At 40.0% G+C, this 24,997-nt stretch overlaps 1 protein-coding gene across 3 annotated transcripts in view; it reads right to left on the bottom strand.

Moving 5' to 3' along the window:
• Zcwpw2 (zinc finger CW-type and PWWP domain containing 2) overlaps positions 1–24,997 on the bottom strand; it is a 125,079-nt gene that overhangs the window by 34,286 nt on the left and 65,796 nt on the right. For 2 of the 3 annotated variants that reach the window (XM_075964231.1, XM_075964233.1), the window contains exons 4-5: positions 13,737–13,851; positions 4,781–4,827 (exon numbers count right to left, since the gene is read on the bottom strand). The exons of the other annotated variant lie outside the window; for it this stretch is intronic. In XM_075964231.1, the coding sequence (XP_075820346.1) occupies positions 4,781–4,827; positions 13,737–13,851 (162 nt within the window). The remainder of the gene's footprint in view (positions 1–4,780; positions 4,828–13,736; positions 13,852–24,997) is intronic. 3 annotated transcript variants of the gene reach the window in all.

The raw sequence follows: 24,997 nt of genomic DNA, 5'->3' as shown, positions 1-24,997 counted from the left end.
AGTCATGAATCTTGCCTCTGGGAAAAAATGCACAGAAAGCTAAGTAAATGCAGTGGGTTGTAGTGCACAGATTCCACATTAACAACCATGAGCTTAACAGTCCCATGCAGGGCTAGTCATCCAGTCATCCAGTCATCTAGTCATCTAGTCATCCAGTGTTCCAGGTTGTCCCACTAACCAGACTGAAGCTAATCGAATGTCTGACTGTCATGAAGAACTTCTGTAATAGGTTTGAAAAAATGCATAGCCTAAATTATTCCATTATACACGTATCACAAGAGAATGGTCATTAGCTTTTATTTTTCAAATGATGCAAGTTAAATTCTTGGTGTCAATAAGCATTAGGAGAAAAAGACCCACATACATAATGTCTGTGTATAAACAAAAAGGAAAGAAAAGACATGGGTTTGTAGTGATATATTGTTTGTGATCTAACAAGTAAAGCTTGCCTGAAGAACAGAGTGCAGAGCTAGCCATATGCCTTTAATCCCAGTGCGAGGGAGGTAGAGACAGGAGTGATATGGTTGGGCAGAGAGAGAATTATAAGGCGAGAGGAGACAGGAGCTCAAGGCATTCAGTCTGAGGATTCATAGAGGCAGGACCTTGCCTATTCAGCTTGAGCATTTGGAGAGGTAAGAACTCTAGTGACTGGCTGCTGTCTCTCCGATCTCTCAGCTTCCACCCCCTGATATCTGGCTCCGAGTTTTTATTTAATAAGACTAATAAGGATTGCACTACATGGGTTGGGGGATAAAGTAAAAAGGAAATCCTTTCCAACCAGTGAAACTTAGCTGGCATCAAGCTAATTAGGGACAGAAGACTGTTCCCTGGAAACTAGAGAAGGCTGAATGAGACAAGCTAGTTTCTACATGAGTGGGTACTGAACAATAAACACAGTCTCCACAATTAACATATAAGGTTTTTCTACAACACCAATCACCATCTCAATAGTATTCCTCTGACCAAATAATTCTTGGAAAAATAATTTTAAGGTTCATCTGAAAAGTCAACAGGCAAGAATAATAAAAGTTTTCGAAAGACTGAGGTAATAAAGGGTCACTAGTTCACATATCAAAGAAAAGACGGAGAGAATAAAACAGTTTGGAACTTGCTTAATGAATATAAAGAGTAGATTATGGAAATAGATATTTTTTAGATATGGAAACAGATATTTTAACACATTAAATGCCTTGTGTTAAAGGAATATGTGCACCAATCATAGGGTGTGGGGAATGGACAGACTGCTTACAATCCAGTGACAGCACTGGGAGAGCTGATTAGGAAGCTGCAGGTAGCATTTTGTACCCTGTACTCACATAGCATGTGAACACAAACTCACTTTCCCTCAGCATCTCGTATCTATAAAGCCTTACCCTCATTCAAAGCACTATACAGTGGAGCAACACGGTCAGAGAAACTGTTCTGCAATACTTTTATTCTCACGTAAAAAGAAACTGGGAGGTCAGAGAATTAAGCAGCAAATATTGGCTCACACTGTCAGCAAGTGATAAGACTTGAAATTTGTAACTCACAGTCTAACTCTAGATGCCACTCTCAACCTTCCCACCATATTATCCCCAATACATTTTTAATAGTTTAATAATCAAAGTAGAAAGCACATGTGTCTACATACAAATGTTTACTATCTGTACTTTTAGGGATAAAGGAAAAGCGTGTGATATAACAGCGAAATCTGAGGAAAAATGAATAGCTTTATTACTAAATCTAGATCATGTAAATTTGTAAAAAAAAATACTAAGAAGTCAAAAGCAACTAGCTTTGGAGAAATACAAATTAGAACAACAGAATATGACTAAACTGGCAAAAGCATCTTTGTTCTGCTGTTTGTTGCTGAGAAAGAAGAACATGCCATGTCTCCAGGAGTCTCTCTAAAAGTCTTAAGGAAGTGATCTGGACATGGGGCATGAGGGGAAGTTATACTGGTGAATGCCTTTTCATTGTGGCCAGAGCAACAAAGGAACCGTAAAATCAAGCACAAACTCTAATGTGTGTAAGTGAAGGGGCAATGTTTTACAACAGGTCACAAAACCTGAAGCCTCCAAGACAAGAAAATTACCGGAACTGTTAAACACTTAGGTGAACAATTGAAAAACTCGTAACACATTGATAAAATCTAGAGAACTAATGAGTGAGCCCATGTTTACAAATCAATTAGGAATAACAAATGATGAGGAGAGGGGAAGTGGGTAAAGATATGGATAAAGTTTTCTGAAGGAATATAATGTCTAATAAATATAGGAAAAATAAGTACTGATAATTAAAATGGAAATGACAGTGACAGAGATGAGATTTGAAATATCCAAAGTCAGCCAGAGTTTGAGAAAGAAGTACTCAGGACCAGAGAGATGGGTCAGTGTGAAGATGCTCACTGCCACCAGAGAGATGGGTCAGTGTGTGAAGATGCTCGCTGCCACCAGAGAGATGGGTCAGTGTGTGAAGATGCTCACTGCCACCACAGAGATGGGTCAGTGTATGAAGATGCTCGCTGCCACCAGAGAGATGGGTCAGTGTGAAGATGCTCACTGCCACCAGAGAGATGGGTCAGTGTGTGAAGATGCTCGCTGCCACCAGAGAGATGGGTCAGTGTATGAAGATGCTCGCTGCCACCAGAGAGATGGGTCAGTGTGTGAAGATGCTCACTGCCACCACAGAGATGGGTCAGTGTGTGAAGATGCTCACTGCCACCAGAGAGATGGGTCAGTGTGTGAAGATGCTCGCTGCCAAGCCTGACTGAGGACTTGAGCTGGATCCATTTGACTGTGTGGCTGAAAATGTTATGTTGAGTAAAGCAAATCTTTCAGTAATTTCAAGAATAATATGTTTAGTCCGTATTAGTTTCCCTTTCCACAATAACACTTGTAAATACTTTGTTGATGTAATATAAGAAGCTTCAGTACTATTTTATGAGTACACTAAGTAACTACATTTTGAAGTTTGCCCATCCACAAGGCACATCTTGCACAGTCTGTTCCAGGCACTTCAGTGTATCTAATGCTCCAGGTTCTCCTCAACAAACTTACTTGTGTTTTTTAAAGCTAATATAACCTAAAGTACCTGCACAAATTCCTAATATCTCCCATTTTGTTTCAACTAGTATTCCTTCTTCGCTTGCCTGTGATTTATGCTTTTATAAAGGTGAGTTTCTAAGAAAAATAAAAATTTGAAAATCTGTCAATGGACAAAAATGGCATTTTTCCTGGGTCTGACTTGTAAAAAGTAGATGAATGGAAATAGCCTGGGCTGAGCCTCTGGAGATGTGGGATGGGGCCCAGTGAGCCCTGGAAGCTGTCACAGACACCTGTGCGCCTCAGCTTCATCATCGTAAGATTTCTCCATCGGAATGGGCCTGAGAAGGAGCCCATGCCTTCCTATTTCAAAAGATACACGCATCCTAAGTGCTGAGTGAGCACACCACATCGTGACCATGCAGTGGCAGATGACTAAACAGAGGAAGCGTCTACCTGGTATCATGGGAAATACCCCTGGTCAGTCCTGTGCAGGGGAGTCTCCAGCCAGAGCCAGCTTGCAATCCTCATCATGAAAAGTGTATGGAGGAGTCAGAGCAGCAAATAAAGCAGGAACTGACTCATGTTTGGCATTTAAAGACACACATTTTTCTCTTGGTTTGCTTTTTGCCATTTTTATTATTAATGTTTTACTTTTATAAAATTTAGTATTTGAAACTTACAAACAGGCAAAAACATCACACACTAAAATTAACAAGACCCAAAGTCTATACAACTGAATGATCTTCTAGACAGAATAGGGATTCTGAACAGAAGCTGTAGACCCTCACATTAGATTTTATATTTTCAGTAACAATTATGTTTTATATACTTATCCATGTTCTCAAGACATTTTACTAGTTAGTTGAATGAAATAATGTGTTTCATATGACATTTACACTCGTATTTATAATGAGTAGCATTTTTCTAAGTCTAATGCTGTCCTCCTGTGGGACAATGGTAAGTGGAAATGATACATAGGAATAGTTAATATTTTTATAACTTTTTATTCGATATGTAAATTAGAAGACACTGAAATAACCAATTCTGTCCACACTGTGCAGTGGCAAGGCTGCACTGCCTTGCACAGTCTGCAGAGCCCCAGGGTGCACACAGGGTCTATTCCTGGACTCTGAGAGAAAACCTAGATGCACCACATGACCAAGTGTATGCTGTAAGTACTCTCTCGTTCCACATCAGTGATTTCCTATAATGGGACACTCTCACGAAAATGTCACTATCTTACTTATATTTTGCACAGTAAATAGAGTTTGACATTATTCCACATATAATATTCAAAATAATGTGTTAATGTTTTAAAGTATATTTTTAAATGTACTTGGCTTTAAAGCTTCCATTAAAATACTCTATCCAGAACTTTAGATACTCAATGTTTTTCTCTAAAGTTTAATCACCATATTAAGCTATAAACTTTAATTGTTTAAACTTTCTAGGAGAAAATTAATTTTCTGATGTGATACAGTAACACAATATATATATAAACACTGCTATAAGTTTATATGTGAAATATGACTTAAATAAAAATACTTGCTTCCTTGTCCATCTGTTTTTATTGCCCTAATTCTAAAATCAATGGAAATCATCACAAATGTTTTTTATGGTCAGAAAGCAAATACATATTCAACCAACCTTCAGAATAAAAATCAGATTACTTATGATGTAATTTATGTAATTTGCCTTTCTTCAAAAAACAGAATTTGAAGTTAACTTTGAAACACAGTCTTCAGTCTTACCCTTTTCCTGGCCACCACAGCAGCTTTGGCACCTGCTTTGGTTCTATCTGCAAAATAACATAATATGTCTACTTTAAAAAAGAACTCAACCTCTTCCTGTTCAAATAGATGCGTGAAAATGAAACTACAATTTTATACTTTTTCACACATTAGTAAGAGGACTGTTTTCAGTGGCCCTCTTAAATAAATACCAATAAATTCACCTCATCAGTCATTCAAAAGCCATAAAGTCAAGAAGAAACTCTTATCTGATTTTATTAGTTAACATCAAGTCTGCCTAATTTCTGGTTCCTGGTGAGTCTATGTATTCTGGAGTACATAGACTCTAGAACTGAGAGCATGGCATCTCTACTTGCACACCTGTCATCTGCTGGACACTGGATAAGAACATCACATAAACTGTACTGCTTTGTTGAATCTATATAACATGGTAGAGCACGCAGTCCATCTTCCCTGTACAACTGAGGAAACTGATACTCCAGCACGCTGCTGTGGCTGTACTGATAGAGTAGACCCATTTGATTGCAAGCCCCTAGTCTGTCCACAATGTCTGCTGCCTCCATTTGGGACCACTGAGGTACCAACATTGCCTCAGATAAGATTCCACAAGAGTGTAGACATTGGTACCATTTCTCAGACTACCACTGAGACCAGAATCTTTAGTAACCACCTAGCTCATGGAAAATATTCCAGGATATTATTTTGGTACTACAATATAGACATGTGCATATGTTGATAAAACCTGACTATGTGGCCACTGGTAGGTTACCTGTGCCTAGTGGATGGTCCACAAGCATTTATGGGCAGCACTAATTGGACACAGTGATGTTGGAAGGAAACTTGTTAAAGGGGGAGATGTTGGGACATACTGGGGTAGTGGAAGGGGAAATAGGGAATGTATGGTCATGTATCATTATACACATGTATGAAGTTACCAAAGAGTAGTAAGAACGGACAGAAAACAAATGCCCAGGGAAGTGTGTTACTGTGTTCATACTTACCACCAGGTTCCACGTGTGCAGCGTCCTCTTTCTTTCCTGTATCCCCCTAACACTAAAGATAACCCTCCTCCAAAAAAAAAAATCATTTTCCTTCATTCAGGTCCACACAGACTATTCATCATTGCCAGTGATTTCTCCAACTTTGAGAAATCACCACCTCTTTTCTGATATTCTGCATATGTCTAAACATTATGTAAGATTGCAATAGTTGTCAAAGTTAATAATAAAAATTCATATGCAGTGGTTGTTTAATATCGTCCATGACCTTGGTAAACTGGGACCTTGAGCTTCTTTAAATGTGGCAGCTAAAAGTACCTTCTTCCAAAGACAAAAGACAGGCCAGTTTCTGGTCATGTACACAAGGAATTTAAAAGTTGCCTCCACATCTCAAGTTAAGAGCTAAACTGAAAATCCATAATTAGATTCATCAAAGAAGAGTGGTTCTTGGGGCACATTTCTGCTCCCCAATCTGGAGAAACAGATCAATGTAGAGAATTATGATTTACCTGAGCAGAAACACGTGAACCGTATGTTACATGACAACAGTCTAAGGGTAAGAAAAATCTGAACCTTAATTGGCATACCCCTGGAGATTAAATGTGGACAAACCTGTGAAACAAAATCCATCATGGGCAGGGTATGAGATCTGGAAGGTTTCTGTGAGTTCTTCCTCCTGGAGAGCCACCAAGTTCTCATGGGGATGCTGGAGAAAACTCACCCTGACATCTGGCAGATGTTCTTACTGAGATCTGCCCACAAAAGCATCTATTTTGTTACTGTCCAAAGAACTGGAATTTTTTCCGAGCCTCACTCATTGGGGGGAAGTAACTACACAACTGTAGCCCCAGCAGCTGTCCTTTGGCACTTCAGTGCATGACGAAGAAAAACATGGGGAGGGGCCTTGTCAAGTTCACAGCCTAAAATCAAGACCTAATACTAGGACTAGAGAATGCTTCTCAACCCCGCACCTTAGCACTGTCCAGCTGACTAAAAGCTGAACCTACAGTCTGTTATCCAGTATACCATACCACCTTTCAATAAAAATTTATAGGTCATGCTAAAAGTAAAAAAACTAACAACTTTGAAGAGAGCAAGAAATGGATGGCTAGACAGACAGACAGGCAGGCAGACAGAACCTGTATGGCAGGTGTGGTAGACCTATCAGATGAATAATGTGAACTAATTGTTATTATCATGCTAAGAAACCTAATGTTAAGAGCCAAACAACAGAAAACAGACAGGAGATGTAAAGAAACAGGAAACTTCTGAGAGTGAAAAAAATGCTAAAGGGTGGAAGACGGGGCAGCAGGATGAAGAATGTCTTTGTCACCTCATCAGTAAAAGGATGCAGCCTGGCGATGAAGCTCTAGGCTTGAGACTATATTGAAAAACTGATCAAAATGAAGGCAGACAAGAAATAAAAAAGGAAAAGAAGGGAGGAAAGAAGGGATGGTGAGAAGAGAGAAGTAAAGAAGGTGACGTGGGCTGGGCATGGTGTTGCACTCACTCCTAAACTCATTTGGAGGCTAAGGCTGGAAGATTGGCATGTAAATAAATAACCAAAGGCCAAAAGACCTGAAAAGACACCAGCAAAGAAAACCAAAGGAACAAATATGCATGTGACAGTACTGAGCACCAGTGATAACAGGACCCACACATGGGGTGGTGGCCCCTTGGAGAATGTCATTGTAACACAATGCTGAGAGTATGCAGAGCAGCAGGGATCCTCAGTCACTGCTAACACAATGTTGGAAATCAGCACATCTCCAACACAGTATTACAACCACGCTTCTAAGTGTTTACTAAAGGGAGCTGAAATTTCATGTCTATGCAAAAATGGCATTTATCAGTAATTACTTAGAATTGAAGCAATCCAGAGGTTCCTAGGTAGATGAATGGTGGAAACTGTGATACGGATAGGAGTAGAGCATTACTCTGCACTAAAAAGGAATAAAATACAGACTCATGCAAAGACGAAACAAGTGTATATTACTATAGGAAAGAAGCCGATGCAGAAGGAAGGTTTATTTATGATTCCAATCATGAGACATTCAGAAAAGGCAAAGCTATGGAGACAGCGGTAGGAAAAGTTGCTGAGTGTTGGCAGGCAGAAGAGATGAACACCAGGATTTTTAAGGCCATGAAATACTGTCCAAAGTAGGATGATGATAGATGCAGTAGCATGAATAATAAAAACTCAGATCAGATAATGGGGTTCAACCTGAAGATCAGAGAAGCAAAGCAGCCAAGCCACTAGAGAACTCTTACCTCTAAGAAATCCTCAGACTGAAAGAGCACAAGATCCAGTTTCATCCCGCCTTATATTCCACTCTAGTGCTGGGAATAAAAGCATCTGACTCCCTAGGACTGGGACTAAGGTGTGAGCCACGGCCACCTGAATCTGTTTCTGCACTGATCTTGTATGGTCCAGGGTGGTCTTGAGCTCATAGAGATCCATCTGCCTCTGTCTCCCAAAGCCTGGTGTGTGCCACAACTGTCTGGCCTCTAGTGGCTTAGTTTTACCTTCTGGTCTTCAGGCAAGCTTCACTTATTGAACATAAGTAAAATATCACTACAGACACATGAGGTTATACCTGTCAAACACAGAGTGTAAACCTAGAGTGGCCCCTCATGTTCACTATGAACTCTGGGGATAACTAGGATGAGTCATGTACGTTTACTAACTACAACAAACCCCAGTGTGAGGTCCAACAGGGAGAGGTGAGTTCTGAGTGGATAGAGGCATATGGAAACTACACGCACACCCAGTTTTTGTGAAACTAAGGCTGCTCTAAACATGGAAGTCTATTTTGCAAAAGCATGAGTAATTATGGGGGAAAGTAGAGATAGGCAAATCCACTCTAGATGTAGAGCACAGGGCTGAGCAGACGTGGTGAGCACCTAGCAAGGGTGAGGCTTTTGTATTAGATATCCTGCCACACACACCCATGTACACATGCACACAGAGAGAATAATCAAGTTTTCAAGCTTCATTAAAAGAATTACTAAGCTGGAGTATTAGTCAAATAAAACAAACAAGAAAAGGGGCAACTAAGGCAGAACCTTAATCTGAGTCCTTTATACATATCATCTAATGGCCATGCCCATTTTAATAAAGAACCTGCATCAAAACCAATTGCTGCAGGTCAAAAGAACATGTGATGGAGGAAGGTCATTGGCTAATAAAGGAACTGCCTTGGCCCATTTTATTGGTTAGAACATAGGTAGGAGGAGTAAACAGAACAGAACGCTGGGAGGAAGAGGAAGTGAGCTCAGACTCCACAGCTCTCCTCTCGGGAGCAGATGCCTCAGAGAAACGCCATGCTCCAGGCTCCCGGGCAGACACATGCGATGAAGCTCTGACCCAGGATGGACTTAGGCTAGAATCTTCCCGGTAAGACCAGTGCTTACAGATTATTAGAGATGGGTTGATCGGGATATCAGAATTAGCCAGTAAGGGCTAGAGCTAAAGGGCCAAGCAGTGTTTAAATGAATATAGTTTCCGTGTAATTATTTCGGGGCATAAGCTAGCAGAGTAGGCGGCTGGGGTGTTGGGGACGCAGCCCCGCCACCGCTCCTATCACTACAAACATGGACTACGTGTTTAAAGTAATTAGTTCTAGGCTGGAGTATGAAACTGTCAGAAGAAAGCTGATGGAGGAAGGTCATTGGTTAAATTAAAAGAAACTGCTTGGCTCTCATTGGTTAGGAGATAGGTGGGAGGAGTAAACAGAACAAAACGCTGGGAGGAAGAGGAAGTGAGGGCAGACTCGACAGCTCTGCTCTCGGGAGCAGACACCTCAGAGAGAGACGCCATGCTACCTGCTCCAGGGAAGACGCACGCTATGAAGCTCCGACCCAGGATGGACTTAGGCTAGAATCTTCCCGGTAAGACCGGTGCTATACAGATGATAAGAAATGGGCTAGTCCAGGTGGGAGAGTTAGCCTAGAAGATGCTAGGTAGAAATGAGCAAAGCAGTGATTAAATGAATACAGTGTCTGTGTAATTATTTCGGGTAAAGCTAGCTGGGCAGGCGGGGTTAGGAGATAGGTGGGAGGAGTAAACAGAACAAAACGCTGGGAGGAAGAGGAAGTGAGGTCAGACTCGACAGCTCTCCTCTCCAGAGCAGACACCTCAGAGAGAGACGCCATGCCCCGCTCCAGGGCAGACACACGCGATGAAGCTCCGACCTAGAATCTTCCCGGTAAGACCGGTGCTCACAGATTATTAGAGATGGGTTGATCGGTATATCAGAATTAGCCAGTAAGGGCTAGAGCTAGAGGGCCAAGCAGCGATTAAATGAATACAGTGTCTGTGTAATTATTTCGGGTAAAGCTAGCCGGGCAGGCGGCTGGGGTGTTGGGGACGCAGCCCCGCCGCTCCTTATTACTACAGAAAGCCTCCAAGCTGCCTCTACACTGCTTACCTATAGTGAAATATATAAATGTTGGCTAACCTTTGAAAACAATTTTTTGGATACAATAAGAAGCTAAATACTGTACACAACTCCATGCTGGATGCTAAGCACACTCAGAGGTTAAATCAATCCTTTCAAAGCTGAAACTGCAGGTTTAGAAAAGCAATCCTGTGTTGGTGAGGACATAACCCATAGATACCTCTCTGCCTCCTGTACTGCCTACTTCAAGGACAAAAATGAAGTCCTGAGGTCATGGCTCTCAAAAGTCAGGCTGAATTACATCAAATTCTACATATAAAAGTCATGCGACTTTTAGTCAAAAGACTTTTAGCATTTTTGCTACAGAACCAACCAGAGAATTATTGTTCTTGAGGCTCTCTGGACAGGGGAAATGTCAAAGAACAGGAGACAAGCTGCCCAGCATACTGATGACCAAGACAGTCCATACCACCAAGAGAGCAAGTCAGTGCTAGTGGAAAAGACATAATCCCCTTCAGCTAAGTGATTGTATTACGTAGGTAAAATGTTTTAAAGCCTGTTGTGGTTAAACAAAAAGACTGGCTGCACATGGGTAGATCATGTGACAACACAGAGCTGGACCCATGCTGCTAACAAATGTCATTTCAATATAAAGAAGGAGTCACGTCTGTAGTAGTCAGGGTCTCTTCTGGCCCAAGAGCAACCAGAGCAACACTATTTGCCATTTGTGTTTTTCTCAAATCAAAAGCTTCCCATACAAATTTACCAAGAATATAGTAAACTTTTCCAATGGAGAAAAAACTCTTAACTATTGTAGGGCTCAGTTGAAGGTCAGATCTTTCCATGAAGGACCCTGCTTTCAAACTTAAGGTAATAGACACAAGGCCGCATGGGGTATAAAATTATTGCAATCACTGCACATATATTTGAGTTTATTACAATTATTTCCCAGAACAACCGTAATCTTAAGTGTCCCATGCCAACTGAGCCAGCCATTCAAGTGAGTGAATTTAAAGGCCAAGCATGATAAATCACAACATCTATGATTCAAGAATGTTTCCTGAAAGGACCTGATGTATTTGTGAAAATACCTGATGTATTTAATATAATATATAACAAAAACACTAGATTAAGCTCGAAAGCATTAAATTATGCTTGTAATAATTTTTTCTTTTTTTTTTTTGGTTTTTCGAGACAGCGTTTCTTTGTAGCTTCAGAGCCTGTTCTGGAACTTGCTCTGTAGACCAGGGTGGACTGGAACTCACAGATCCACCTGTCTCTGCCTCCCAAGTGCTGGTATTAAAGGAGTGCACCACCACTACCTCACTTTTAATATAATTTTTAAAGAAGATTGAGGAGGCTATTGTCACCGCACTTGGCTGCTCAGCAGAAGTTGATGGTAAGAATCTATGGCAGAAAATGCCACATGCTTTGGTCACAGGACTTAGAGAAATCAAGCTGGTACCAACGTAGAAGACTCCCTCCTTAGGGACAGCTTTTCATAGTACTGTGAGCTGTTAGGCTGTGAGACAAAAGGTACTAACAGTTTGGTCCAATTTGGACCTGTGAACTCCCCTGGCAAGTTATACCTATTGGCATAACCACAGCATGAATGTCTTAGGTAATAACCAACAACTATCTGATTGGATTTAAGGCCTGCTCAACAGGAAGAAACTCACACCTGGTACAGTAAACCTGGCCAAAAAACTTGCAGGCAGAGAGATCATGGATCCTAGGGGAGAATCTGCTACTGTCATCTTGCTAAGCTGATATAGTATCCAACTGCCTTCTAAACACTTACACCCATAGATTAGTCCAGCTCTCAGTCCTCATCAGAGAATTTCCTTTTTGCAATAGACTGATGTTAACAGAAAGAACACAAATGATGCAAAGAGTAGGTACTGTGGACTCCTCATCCCTACATGTGACCTCCATGTCACAATCCCTCCCTCGAGGCTCTGGGAACATCATGGACAAGGGGGCAGACTGCTACAAAATGGTGTCTTCTGGATGCAACAGGTCACTGTACTCATAAACTCTAAACAGCCGTGAGCCTGCACAAGACTTGCACAAGCTCACCCTAGCATGAACTGGGAAGATCAGGAGACGCCACTCCTAGTTGAGAAGCTAGAGGTATCTGACAGATGCCAGGAGAGAAAATGGTTTTGTCAGGCGTGGGGTCCCAGGTGTGAGTCTTGTTCTACCTTGACTAAAGGTCAGAGAGTTTGAGCTTATTTTTACTCTTTCAAAGTTGTTGACAACAGGTGTGGCTATAAACAAGGGATCCTGACCTAGAGTGTTGTTAGTTAGTATTTTGAGTGTAGAGGTGGATCCACTCTACTTTGACCAAAGGCCAGAGAATTCAAGACTATTTCTGTTCCTTCAAGGAGACTGGCAGGAGGTTCCAGAGAGTGGCTGCCTGTAGAAGACTTGGTCTATTCTTTATATCACGTCAATGAAGTCTCTCCTTTTGGAGTGAAGTATATAAACATGTAGAATAAACATGGGCAAATTCAGTACTCACTGACTTTCCCTTCTGATGTTGTTCTGAGATTCTGTCTTTTATTTCTCTCGTGTCTCTGTTCCTTTTGCTTAGTAATTCTAATCCTCACGCTTCTACCCTGGAATGCATAAACTCCATCAAAAGTGAATAACAACAGATGTCATCCAAACGTGGTGCTTACAACAGTCAGGGACAAAGCCCCGAATAGATTGTTAATGCTACAGTGTACAGTGGACAACCCTAAATTTCTGTGCATGAAAGCAACACTGACTGACTCATAGGGGTGTGTGTATGTGTTGTGTGTGTGTGTGTGTGTGTATCATGAAGTTGGGGAGGGATGGAAAGGAAGGACCTGGAAGAGTTGGATCAGATGAGTGAGGAGGAACTTTCATAAGTAAAATGCAGTTATGTGTGAGGGAAAAATAATTTTGATTTTAAAATGTTTGTGAGCCTGTGAGGAGGCTGTCAGTAAAGGAGCTTGTCTTTTGACCTGAGTTGGATGGATTCCTAGGACCTACCCAATAAAATTAGTTAATTGATCCCTAAAGTTGTTCTCTGACCTTCACAAGCACACCACGGTGTGTCCATATAGATAATGGAAATAGAATAAAAACAAATTTTAAATTGTGAGCTATATAGCTCACCCCTGATTTGAATTTATTTTAAAATCAAGTATTTTGAAAACACAGTATTCTCAAAAATAAAACAAAATACAAACCCTAGTACATTCATGTAAAAATCATTCTACGAGGAATACGTTTTAAATCTATGGTTCCTCAATTTTGAATTATATGCTTTGAAGTAATGGTCTATGCAGTCCAAGAGTAAATAAAATACCGGGAAGAGCTAATTACAATACCCACGTTTAAATAAAGTTTAGTCACTGAGAATAATTTTGGAAAACAAGATATTGCTATTAATTCACTTGAAAATTCTTTTACAATAAACAGAAACCAGATTTGAAGAAAAGACAGAGATTTCTAAACGCGCACACATACTTTAGCAGACACACATCCAGGCACTCTGACTAGACAGTAAGAAAGAACTACACATACCCCGCTTGGACAGGCAGCACACGTCTAGTCTTTGCTCAGGAGAACGCCTGTAGAGCTGGTACGCCTCCTCGAGGGCACTTCTATACCACCTCTTTTTATGTGTACATTCTGCAGTCTATATAAATGCATAAATGCAGACAATGAGTAACTTTTAACTTAAATATTAATTTTGTTTTAGAATCTATACTTTAAATACTTGCTGGAACTGAGTTTAATTTGAGCACTGTATAACATTATCACTTAGGCATTAGTATCTGACTATTACTTCATTTTTTTAAAACTTAGCAGTGCTGTGAGAATCTTGCAAGTTAATAACTATCTCGTTAAGATGATAGGATGCATCTCACATGCTCCCAGGGTAAGCAAGCAGTCAACATGAGCACAGCTGACTGGAGTAACACTAACCTCACTCTATGTGACAGAGAATGATACCAGAGTGGGAGAAATGACAAAACAATATTTGTAGAATAAAAACATCAATTCTATTTGCATTCATTCTGGGTACTGTGGCAGACCTCAACACATATACACATTTCTTAAACTTGCTGCACCCCAGCCTCTCCATGTATAAAATGTGAGTATGAGCAGCCACACCTGAGTATTCATGAGTATTATCTGAGAAAATAGATGATGGTTTTCTAGAATAATAAGACTTCAGAGTTTGCTATTCTAACAAGACACAGCATATTTTCTAGATGCTTAAAAACTGAACAAAATAATCTGAGTTAAAAATATTAGTCATCTAATACAGCAATTTTTCCAAAGATTTTTAATTACTAGGAAGATTTTCATGTCTTTCAGTTCTACAATTGATAAAAATGCACGACACAATTTTTTTGAAAATGCCATTACGGGGACTATAGATATTTATACTATCAATACATATTTAGCACCTATACACAAAGGTCTTAGGCTAGTCTTTGATAAAAGGGATAGTGTAGTATTTGAATATGATTTCCAACTCTACAGCACCCCCTCTCAACTTACAGAAAGAAACTGTGCACAAAGCCACATCATTTCTGTAGTCCCCAAATTAATATCAACTATCGGCTCCAACTATGCCCAATGCACTCATTTAATGATTTGTTACATTCTGGCATGTGTCATGGCCATCACCACCCATACACAAAGGCCCGTGGAGACAGGGCGCATTGACCTTTGTGACTTGCACAGTCCCTCTGCTCTGACACCTCACTGAGTGCTGTGAACATTCAGAAAAACATTTCTTAACTGTGGTTCTGGGCAACCACTGGTACAGAATTCAAGCAGTAAAAGAAAATATCAAATAAAATATACTTTCACACACATAATATGTAAATTTCATTCATTTACTAAGTTCTCAGTTTTAAAAAGATGAAAGAAAATGTAGGCAATTCATTTTGTTAACTGTACTCTTTAATGTTTACATTTACATATTTTTGTGGTGAGCCACAGCACATGTGTGGAAGCTGAAAGACAATGTAAAGGTCTGGTTCTCTCCTCGCACCATGTGACATGTGAGTTCTGAGGACCAAACTCAGGTTGTCAGGCTTGGAGACAAGCATCTTTATACATTGAACCATCTTGCTGGCCTTCACACTGCAAATTCTACATTATTACTATCTGGGTGGGCATGGTGATATAAAACTTTTACCCCAGCACTCAGGAGGCAGAGGCAGGTGGATCTCTGTGAGTTCGATGTCAGACTGGTCTCCATAGTGAGTTTTAGGTCAGTTAATGCTACATAGACAGACCTTATCTAGAATTTATATGCTAGTTTTTATCGCAGTTATCTCTGCAGCACTGATGTTATCATGACATTGAGAAGCTGTGTAGTGAAGAAAATCTCCTCCTAAAACTGAATAGATGTTCTGCTACTACCTGTATGGAAAGAGCTCACGACTGTTAGCAATAACAACGACAGACAATGAAGAGAAGCAGAAAGCTGTGACATTGTCAGGGCTTCTTTAAGAACTTTTGGTAGATACAGGACACCTTGTGGCTGAACAAATAAACACTTTTGATGGCTCCCAATAGCTGAGCCTCAACTTTATGAAGAATTTTTAATTCCAGAATTAGAAATTCTGGAAATTTTTTAATAAAATGTGACAACTTCAAGTTCTAGTGATTATGAATGTGCTATTCTTCTCATTCTTGAAATTCTTGCTCACCAAGAACTCAGCACATTAATGCTTTTGCTATTCTTCTACAAGTATAGTATGCATTTACAAGCACTTATTTTACAATGATATCAATAGATATATACTTTCTCAATTTTCTCTCTAATTTGTGCTATTTATCAATGTAGACCCCTAGAATCTATTAGTGAGTAGACAAAACTCACCGATGGTGTGTTGTATGAAAAAAACACTCCACCACACTGTGTGAGAAAAGAAAGGCCCACCTGGCAGGAGGGAGTGAGGGTGATCACCCATGCGGAGTGAGAGGGCCAGGATGGGTAGAGGAGCTCATGGACATGGCGACTCTTAAACCAAGACCTGAAAGAGGTTTGGGAGCCAGCCTAATCAAGGAAACAAGGTTTCTAGAGGAAACATCTTCTAAGGCAGAATATGGGTATATTCAATATACATCAAAGAGCCCAGGGTGACTGAGAAACAATGATAAAGACAGGGTCATGAAGAAAATTACTCAGGACCACGCTAGGGAGGGCCATGAAGCCAGTGCAGGTGCTTGGTTAGTGTGCAGAGTGAAACAGGTGCCACCGCAGAGCTCTGATGGAGGTGTTCCTCCCACTGCAGAGCTCTGATGGAGGTGTTCCTCTGTTTGAATGTCCCCTCCCACCGCAGAGCTCTGATGGAGGTGTTCCTCCCACTGCAGGCTCTGATGGAGGTGTTCCTCTGTTTGAATGTCCCCTCCCACTGCAGAGCTCTGATGGAGGTGTTCCTCTGTTTGAATGTCCCCTCCCACCGCAGAGCTCTGATGGAGGTGTTCCTCCCACTGCAGGCTCTGATGGAGGTGTTCCTCTGTTTGAATGTCCCCTCCCACTGCAGAGCTCTGATGGAGGTGTTCCTCTGTTTGAATGTCCCCTCCCACTGCAGAGCTCTGATGGAGGTGTTCCTCCCACTGCAGGCTCTGATGGAGGTGTTCCTCTGTTTGAATGTCCCCTCCCACTGCAGAGCTCTGATGGAGGTGTTCCTCTGTTTGAATGTCCCCTCCCACTCTTTCCTTTTGAAACAAGGTCTTACAACATACCTCAGGCTGGAGAGAACTTGCTATCTCCCTGTATCGCTGAGAGCACTGGAATTACGTGTACTACCATACCTGGCTTTGTTTCATGCCCCCAAACAATCATTCTTACTACTTTGATGAGGTCAGGTTATGCAGAGGTAAGTGCAGTTGAGGGACAGCTGCTGAGCCAGCTATAGCAACAGCCTAGGAAGGAAACTACAGTCATGTGGACCTGGGAAGTGCTTTTGCGTATGTGAGCTCTATGATTCCATTACCTGTCAAATTAACTTAGTACCATTAGTAATGAACTGCCTTAACTGTTAGAGCTTTTATCATTTTACCTTGTGTATTTTATGGGTCTAATATCATCACTCATGATTCCACTTTCCTACAAATACTAAAATTAGTTTGTATTGCCTTTTAAATTGAGAATATGTTAACATTAAATTGACATCTTCTGAGTTAAATCTTCCACACCAAAAAAAAAAAAAAGGATTCTCTATGTCCATTTTCTTGGGCTTCTTTTCTATCTTTTTAGTAAGATTTTGAACTTTTACTTAGTCGACTTGATACATTGCTTCTCACACTTATTCCATGGCATTATTATAAGATTTGATGTTATTAAAAATGAGTATCACATTTATTTTCAAACTGGTCACTTTTGTATAGCAATCACACATTAGCTGAGATGAAACTGGATTTCACATTTTTAATACTTTTTCTATTATTTATAAAAGCTTTCGAGAAAATTCCAAATTACTTTTCAAGTCACCTCTTGTACTTCACACACAAGGAGCACAGCTTAGGCCACCAGAAGCTCTCCAGGCCCTTAAATTTCCTGGTCCTCTGGTATTAAAATGAAATAGGAAGAAAGCTGAAACAGTTTTTGTTCATCTGCAATTATGGAATGTTGGTATTCTGCAGACTTAAAGAAATTTTCTTTTTCATGGTGTTTTATTTTTCATGCTTTTATTTTTGAGATTAATTAAAATAACTATATCATTTATATCTTCCCTTTCCTCCCTCCAAACCATCATATGTATCACCTTTGTTCTTTCAAATTCATGTATTTTTATCTTTAATTGTCATGTGTGCGTGTATTTCTAAATATAGAAATATAACCTGCTTAGCACATATAATGTTACTTTTGTGTGTACGTGTGTGTGTGTGTGTGTGTGTGTGTCTTTCTTCCCTGGGAAAGATTACTTTTCCCACTCTTTGCATTCCTTAGTTGCCTGTAGTTCTTTGTCTATAGTTGAGACCTCATGAAAATTTCCCCCATCGCCCCAACACATCGTTTCCCATGAGCTCCTTGGAGAACAATACTTGGTGGCGATAAGAGGTGAGACAACAGTGGCCCTGGGACCCCAGACCCCTACTCCCTAAAACCTCCATGCAGGAGAAAGGCCAGGGGTCCCCCTCCCCAGGTACCTTCAGCATTCCTAACACCAGCAGGGAGCTGGTCTGCTAGACAGCCATCTACTCCACCCCCAATGCATCGTTCCCTGAGAGCTCCATGGAGACCAACTCTTGGTGGACACAAGAGACATAAGAGTTGAAGAAAGGGATGGGAAGATGCCAATGCAAGAACTCCTCCAACATCCTAAAAAGCAATATGGTACCACCAGAACCCAGCAGACACACAACAGGAAGACTTGATCATCCTAATCCAGAAGATATAGAAGAAAACGACTTTAAACATTACTTAATGAAAATGATGAAGACCTTTAAAGAGGAAGTGGAAAATTCCCTTAAAGAAATGGAGGAGAAGACAAACAAAAAGCTGGAAGGAATTAATAAATCTCTCAAAGAAAACCAAGAAAAAGTAATCAAAAAGATGAAGAAAACAGTTCAAGATTTGAAGATTGAAATAAAGGTAATAAAACACAAACTGAGGAAACTCTGGAAACAGAAAATCTGGGTAAACGAACAGGAACTACAGGGACAAGTATAACCAACAGAATACAAGAGATAGAAAAAAGAATCTGAGGCACTGAAGATTTTATTGAAAAAATAAACTCAGTGGTTAAAGAAACACTAAATCCAACAAATTCTTAACACAAAATATTCAGGAAATCTGGGACACCATAAAAAGACCAAACCTGAGAATAACAGGGGTAAAAGAAGGAGAAGAATTTCAGCTCAAAAACACAGAAAATATATTTAAAAAAAATATAGAAGAAAACTTTCCCAACCTAAAGAAAGATATACCAATGAAGGTACAAGAAGCTTACAGAACACCAAATAGACTGGATCAAAAAAAAATCCCCTTGCCATATAATAATCAAAACACAAAACATACAGAATAAAAAAAGAATATTAAGAGCTGCAAAAGAAAAAGGTCAAGTAATATATAAAGGAAAACATATCAGAATTACACCTGATTCCTCAGTGGAAACCATGAAAGCCAGAAGGTCCTGGATAGATGTGCTGCAGACACTAAGAGACCATGGTGCAAGCCCAGACTACTGTACCCAGCAAAATTTTCATTCACCATTGATGGGGAAAACAAGATATTCAATGACAAAAACAGATTTAAACAATATGTATCCACAAGCCTAGCCTTATAGAAAGTACTAGAAGGAAAGCCACAATCCAAGGAAGCTAACTACACCCACAATAACACAGGCATCTGATAACACCCCACCAGCATAACCCAATGAAAGGAAACACACAAACACTACTACCGAAAGATAACGGAGCTAACAACCACTGGTCATTAATACTGCTTAATATCAAAGGTCTCAATTCACCTATAAAAAGATACAGGCTAAGAGAATGGATATGTAAACAGGTTCCAGCATTCTGCCGTTTACAAGAAACACACCTCAACCTCAAAGACAGATACTACCTCAGAGTAAAGGGATGGGAAAAGGTTTTCTAATCAAATGGACCTAAAAAAACCAAGTAGGTGTGGATATTCTAGTATCTAACAAAATTGATTTCAAACTAAAATCAATCAGAAGAGATAGAGAAGGACATTTTATACTCATAACAGGAACAATTCATCAAGATGAAGTCTCAATCCTGAATATCTATGCCCCTAATTCAAGAGCACCCACATATGTAAAAGAAACTTGACTTGCACATCAAACCCCACACACTAATAGCAGGAGATTTCAACACTCCTCTCTTGACAATGGACAGGTCAAACAGACAAAACTTAACAGAGAAATAAGAGAACTAACAGATGTAATTAATCAAATGGACTTAACAGACATCTATAGAACATTCTACCAAAACAAAAAAGAATATACCTTCTTCTCAGCACCTCATGGGACCTTTTCTAAAATTGATCACATTCTCAGTAACAAAGAAAACACTCACATATCAAAAAATTGAACTAATCCACTGTGTCTTATCATATCACCATGGAGTAAAGTTAGAAGTCAATAACAATACTACACCCAGAAAACCTACAAACTCATGGAAGCTAAACAGTCAACTACTGAACCACTCCTGGGTCAAGGAAGAAATAGAGAAAGAAATTAAAATCTTCCTTGAATTCAATGAAAATGAAGGCACAACATATCTAAAATTTTGGGATACTATGAAAGCAGGGCTAAGAGGAAAGTTCATAGCACTAAGTGCCTACATAAGAAAATCAATGACCTAACAGCATGCCTGAAAGCTCTAGAAAAAAAAAAAGAAGCAGACTCACCCAAAAGGAGAAGACAGGAAATAATCAAGTTGAGGGCTGAAATCAACAAAATAGAAACACAGAAAACCATACAACCAATCAATGAAACAAAGAGCTGGTTCTCTGAGAAAATCAACAGACTGACAAACCCTTATCCAAACTAATCAAAAGGCAGAGAGATAACATCCAAATTAACAAGATCAGAAATGAAAAGGGAGAAAAACAATGGACACTTAGGAAATTCAGAGAATCATTAGGTCATACTGCAAAAAATATGTACTCCACAAAACTGGAAAATGTAAAAGAAATGGACAATTTTTTAGATAGATACCACCTAACAAAATTAAATCAAGACCAGGTGAGCAATTTAAATACACCTATAAGCTGCGAGGAGATAGAAGCTGCCATCAAAAACCTCCCAACCAAAAAAAGCCAAGGGCCGGATGGTTTTAGTGCTGAATTCTACCAGAACTTTCAAGAAGAGCTAATACCTATTCTTCTCAAAGTGTTCCACATAATAGAAACAGTAGGTTCACTGCCAAACTCTTTTTATGAAGCTACAGTTACCCTGATACCAAACGCACAAAGACTCAGCCAATAAAGAGAATTACAGACCAATCTCACTCATGAACATGGATGCAAAACTTCTCAATAAAATTCTGACAAACTGAATCTAAGAACACATCAAAAAATCATCCATTATGACCAAGTAGGCTTCATCCCAGAGATGCAGGGATGGTTCAACATATAAAAATCAATCAATGTAATCCACCATATAAATAAACTGAAAGAAAAAACATATGATCATTTCATTGGATGCAGAAAAATCATTTGACAAAATTCAACATCCCTTCATGATAAAGGTCTTGGAAAGATTAGAAATATACAAGGATCATATCTAAATATAATAAAAGCAATATACAGCAAGCTGACAGCTAACATCAAATTAAATGGAGAGAAAATCAAAGCGATTCCACTAAAATCAGGAATGAGACAAGGCTGTCTGCTCTCTCCATATCTCTTAACACAGTTCTTGAAGTTTTAGCAAGAGCAATAAGACAACATAAGGAGATCAAGGGGGTTCTAATTAGAAAGGAAGAAGTTAAACTTTAGTTTTTTTGCAAATGATATGATAGTGTATATAAGTGACCTCAAAAACTCTACCAAAGAACTCCTACAGCTGATAAATACCTTCAGTGAAGTGGCAGGATACAAGATCAACTCAAAAAAAAAAGTAGCCCTCCTATACACAAAGGATAAAGAAGCTGAGAGGAAAATCAGAGAAACATCGCCTTTCACAATGGCCACAAATCACATAAAATATCTTGGGGGTAACACTAACAAAGGACATGAAAGACCCATTTGACAAGAACTTTATGTCTTTGAAGAAAGAAATTGAAGAAGATACCAGAAAATGGAAATATCTCCTGTGCTCTTGGATAGGAAGGATCAACATAGTAAAAATGTCAATCTTACCGAAGGCAATCTATAGATTCAATGCAATCCCCACCAAAATCCCAACACAATTCTTCACAGGCCTTGAAAGAATGATACTCAACTTTATATGGAAAACAAGAAACCCAAGATAGCCAAAACAACCCTGTACAATAAAGGAACTGCCGGAGGCATTACCATCCCTGACTTCAAGCTCTATTACAGAGCTACAGTAATGAAAACAGCTTGGTATTGGCATAAAAACAGAGACATTGACCAATGGAATCGAATTGAAGACCCGGATATTAAATTCACACACCTATGAACACCTCATTTTTGACAAAGAAGCAAAAAAGATACAATGGAAAAAAGAGAGCATCTTCAACAAATTGTGCTGGCAAAACTGGATGTCAACCTGTAGAAGAATGAAAATAGATCCTTATCTATCACCATGCACAAAACTCAAGTCCAAATGGATTAAAGACCTCAATATAAATCTGACCACACTGAACCTGATAGAGGAGAAAGTAGGAAGTAACCTTCAATGCATGGGCACAGGAGACCACTTCCTAAATATAACCACAGTAGCACAGACAATAAGAGCATCAATAAATAAATAAATGAAACTGAGAAGCTTCTGTAAAGCAAAGGACACCGTCAATAGGACAAAAAGGCAGCCTTTTGAATGAGAAAAAAATCTTCACCAACCCCACATCAGACAAAGAACTAATCTCCAAAATATATAAAGAACTCAAGAAATTAGACATTAAAATTCTAAATAAAAAGTGGTGTACTGAACTAAACAGAGAATTCTCATCAGAAGAATTTCAAATGGCCAAAAGATACTTAAGGACATGTTCTTTGTCCTTAGCTATCAGGGAAATGCAAATCAAAAGAACTTTGAGATACCATCTTATACCTGTCAGAATGGCTAAGATCAGTAACACTAATGATAGTTTATGCTAGAGAGGATGTAGAGCAAGGGGAACACTCATTGCTGGTGGGAATGCAAACTTGTGCAACCACTTTGGCAATCAGCGTGGCGGTTTCTCAGAAAACTGGGAATCAACCTACCTTAGGATTCAGCAATTCCACTTTTGGGAATTTATCCAAGATTCTCAATCATACTACATGAGCCTTTGTTCAACTATGTCCATAGCAGCATTATTTGTAATAGCCAGAACCTGGAAACAACCTAGATGCCCCTCAACTGAAGAATGGATAAAGAAAGTGTGGCAATCTACACATTAGAGTACTACTCAGCAGTAAAAAATGACATCTTGAATTTTGAATGAGAACGGACAGAATTACCTGAGTGAGGTAACCCAGACCCCCCCCAAAAAAGAATATGGTATGTACTCACTCATAAGTGGATACCAGTCATAAACAAAGGGCAACATGCCAATAATTCAGGATCGTAGAGAAACTAAGTAATAAGGTGAACCCAAAGAAAAAATATATAAACCCACCTGGAAATGGGAATCAGACAAAAGTTTAGGAGCAGGGGGCGGGGAGTAGAGGGGAGGAGAAGGAGGGTTGAGGAGAATTTGAGGGAATGAAATGGTCGAGATGGAGGAAGGACAGATATGAGAGCAAGGAAAGAGATATCTTGATTGAGGGAGCTATTATGGAGTTAGCAAGAAACCTGGCTCTAGAAAAATGCCCAAGAACCCAATGAATCCAGCTGAGACCCTAAGCAATAGAGGAGAGGATGTCTGAACTGACCTTACCCTGTAGTCAGACTGATGATTATCTTAAGTATCACTATAGAACCTCATCCAAGAACAGATGGGAACAGAGGCAATGACCCACAGCCGAGCACTGGACTGAGTCCCCAAGACCCAGTTGAAGAGTGGAGGGAGTGAGAGTATGAGCAGGGAAGACCATGAGGGGGCATCCACTGAGACAGTTTGCTTGAGCTAATGGGAGCTCACCAACTCCAACTGGACTGGGAGTGAATGAGTATGGAAACAACCAAGCCCCTCTGAAGGGGCTGACAGCTGGGGCAGACTGAGAGGGCACTGATAGTGACACTGGGATGTGTCTCAACTGCATATACCAGCTTCATAGGATCCTATTCTCTTTGGATGTAAACCTTGCCCTACCTAGACATAGTAGGGAAGGCTTTGGACTTTCCACAGGTCGGGGTGCATGGCACTCACTTAGAGTTGGAGGGGTGAGGAAAAGTCTGTGGAGGGAGAGGGAGGGGACTGAAAGGAGGGGAGGGATTGGGAGTTTGGATTGGTATTTTTTTAAGTAATAAAAACAGGAAAAAAAAGGGGGAAAAAAGAAGAAAATTTCCCCCATCTAGGTAAGCATGTCTATTTGTGTAACCCTTGCTCAGGTCACATTCAGGCAGCCATGTTATTGAGACTTCACAGAAGTAACCTAATAGATATGACAGATATGACATTTCTAGGAGACACAATCTCACAGCAAACTTCCTCTTCCTCTGATTCTCATAATTTTCTGTCCTTTAAATATAATAACCTCTGAGCCTTAGGTACACAAGTTGTGCTGGAGATGTAGCCATTTGTACTGGGTTCCACAATCTTCATTTTGGTTGGTCATAGTTTTCTGTAATGATCTCTTTCTGTTGCAGAGAGCAGTCTCCTTGATGAGGGTGAGAACCGTACCTATCTGTAAGTTTAAGGATGTTTAGCATGTAGTTAGGGCTTATGCTGGTTGGTAAGGCGATGGTAGTAGTTTCCCCTCCAAGATCCATGATTTAAGTGGCTCCAGGTATTTGGTTAGGTTTCTAGTACAGGCATGATTTCTTTCTTGTTGAGCAAGCCTTAAGTCCAATTACAGATGTACTGGTTCCCACTAATGTGTTGCATGCCACGACTGCACACTTAGGTTTCCTGGGCCATATGGGTCACTGTTGTGGTGTATAGGCAGCATAGCTAGGTAAGACTGTTGATTGCTTCCCTCCTATGGAAATTTGTCCGGTAAAAAAGAGACTCTTAGTTCCAGCTTGGCTCTCTGGGCCCTGTGTTCAAAGTGCATTTTGGTTTTG

The sequence above is a fragment of the Microtus pennsylvanicus genome, chromosome 3 (genome assembly GCF_037038515.1).
Source record: "Microtus pennsylvanicus isolate mMicPen1 chromosome 3, mMicPen1.hap1, whole genome shotgun sequence".
Taxonomy (NCBI): domain Eukaryota; kingdom Metazoa; phylum Chordata; class Mammalia; order Rodentia; family Cricetidae; genus Microtus; species Microtus pennsylvanicus.
The sequence above is the reverse complement of the archived record's forward strand: the minus strand, read 5'-3'. Positions and strand labels throughout refer to the sequence as shown.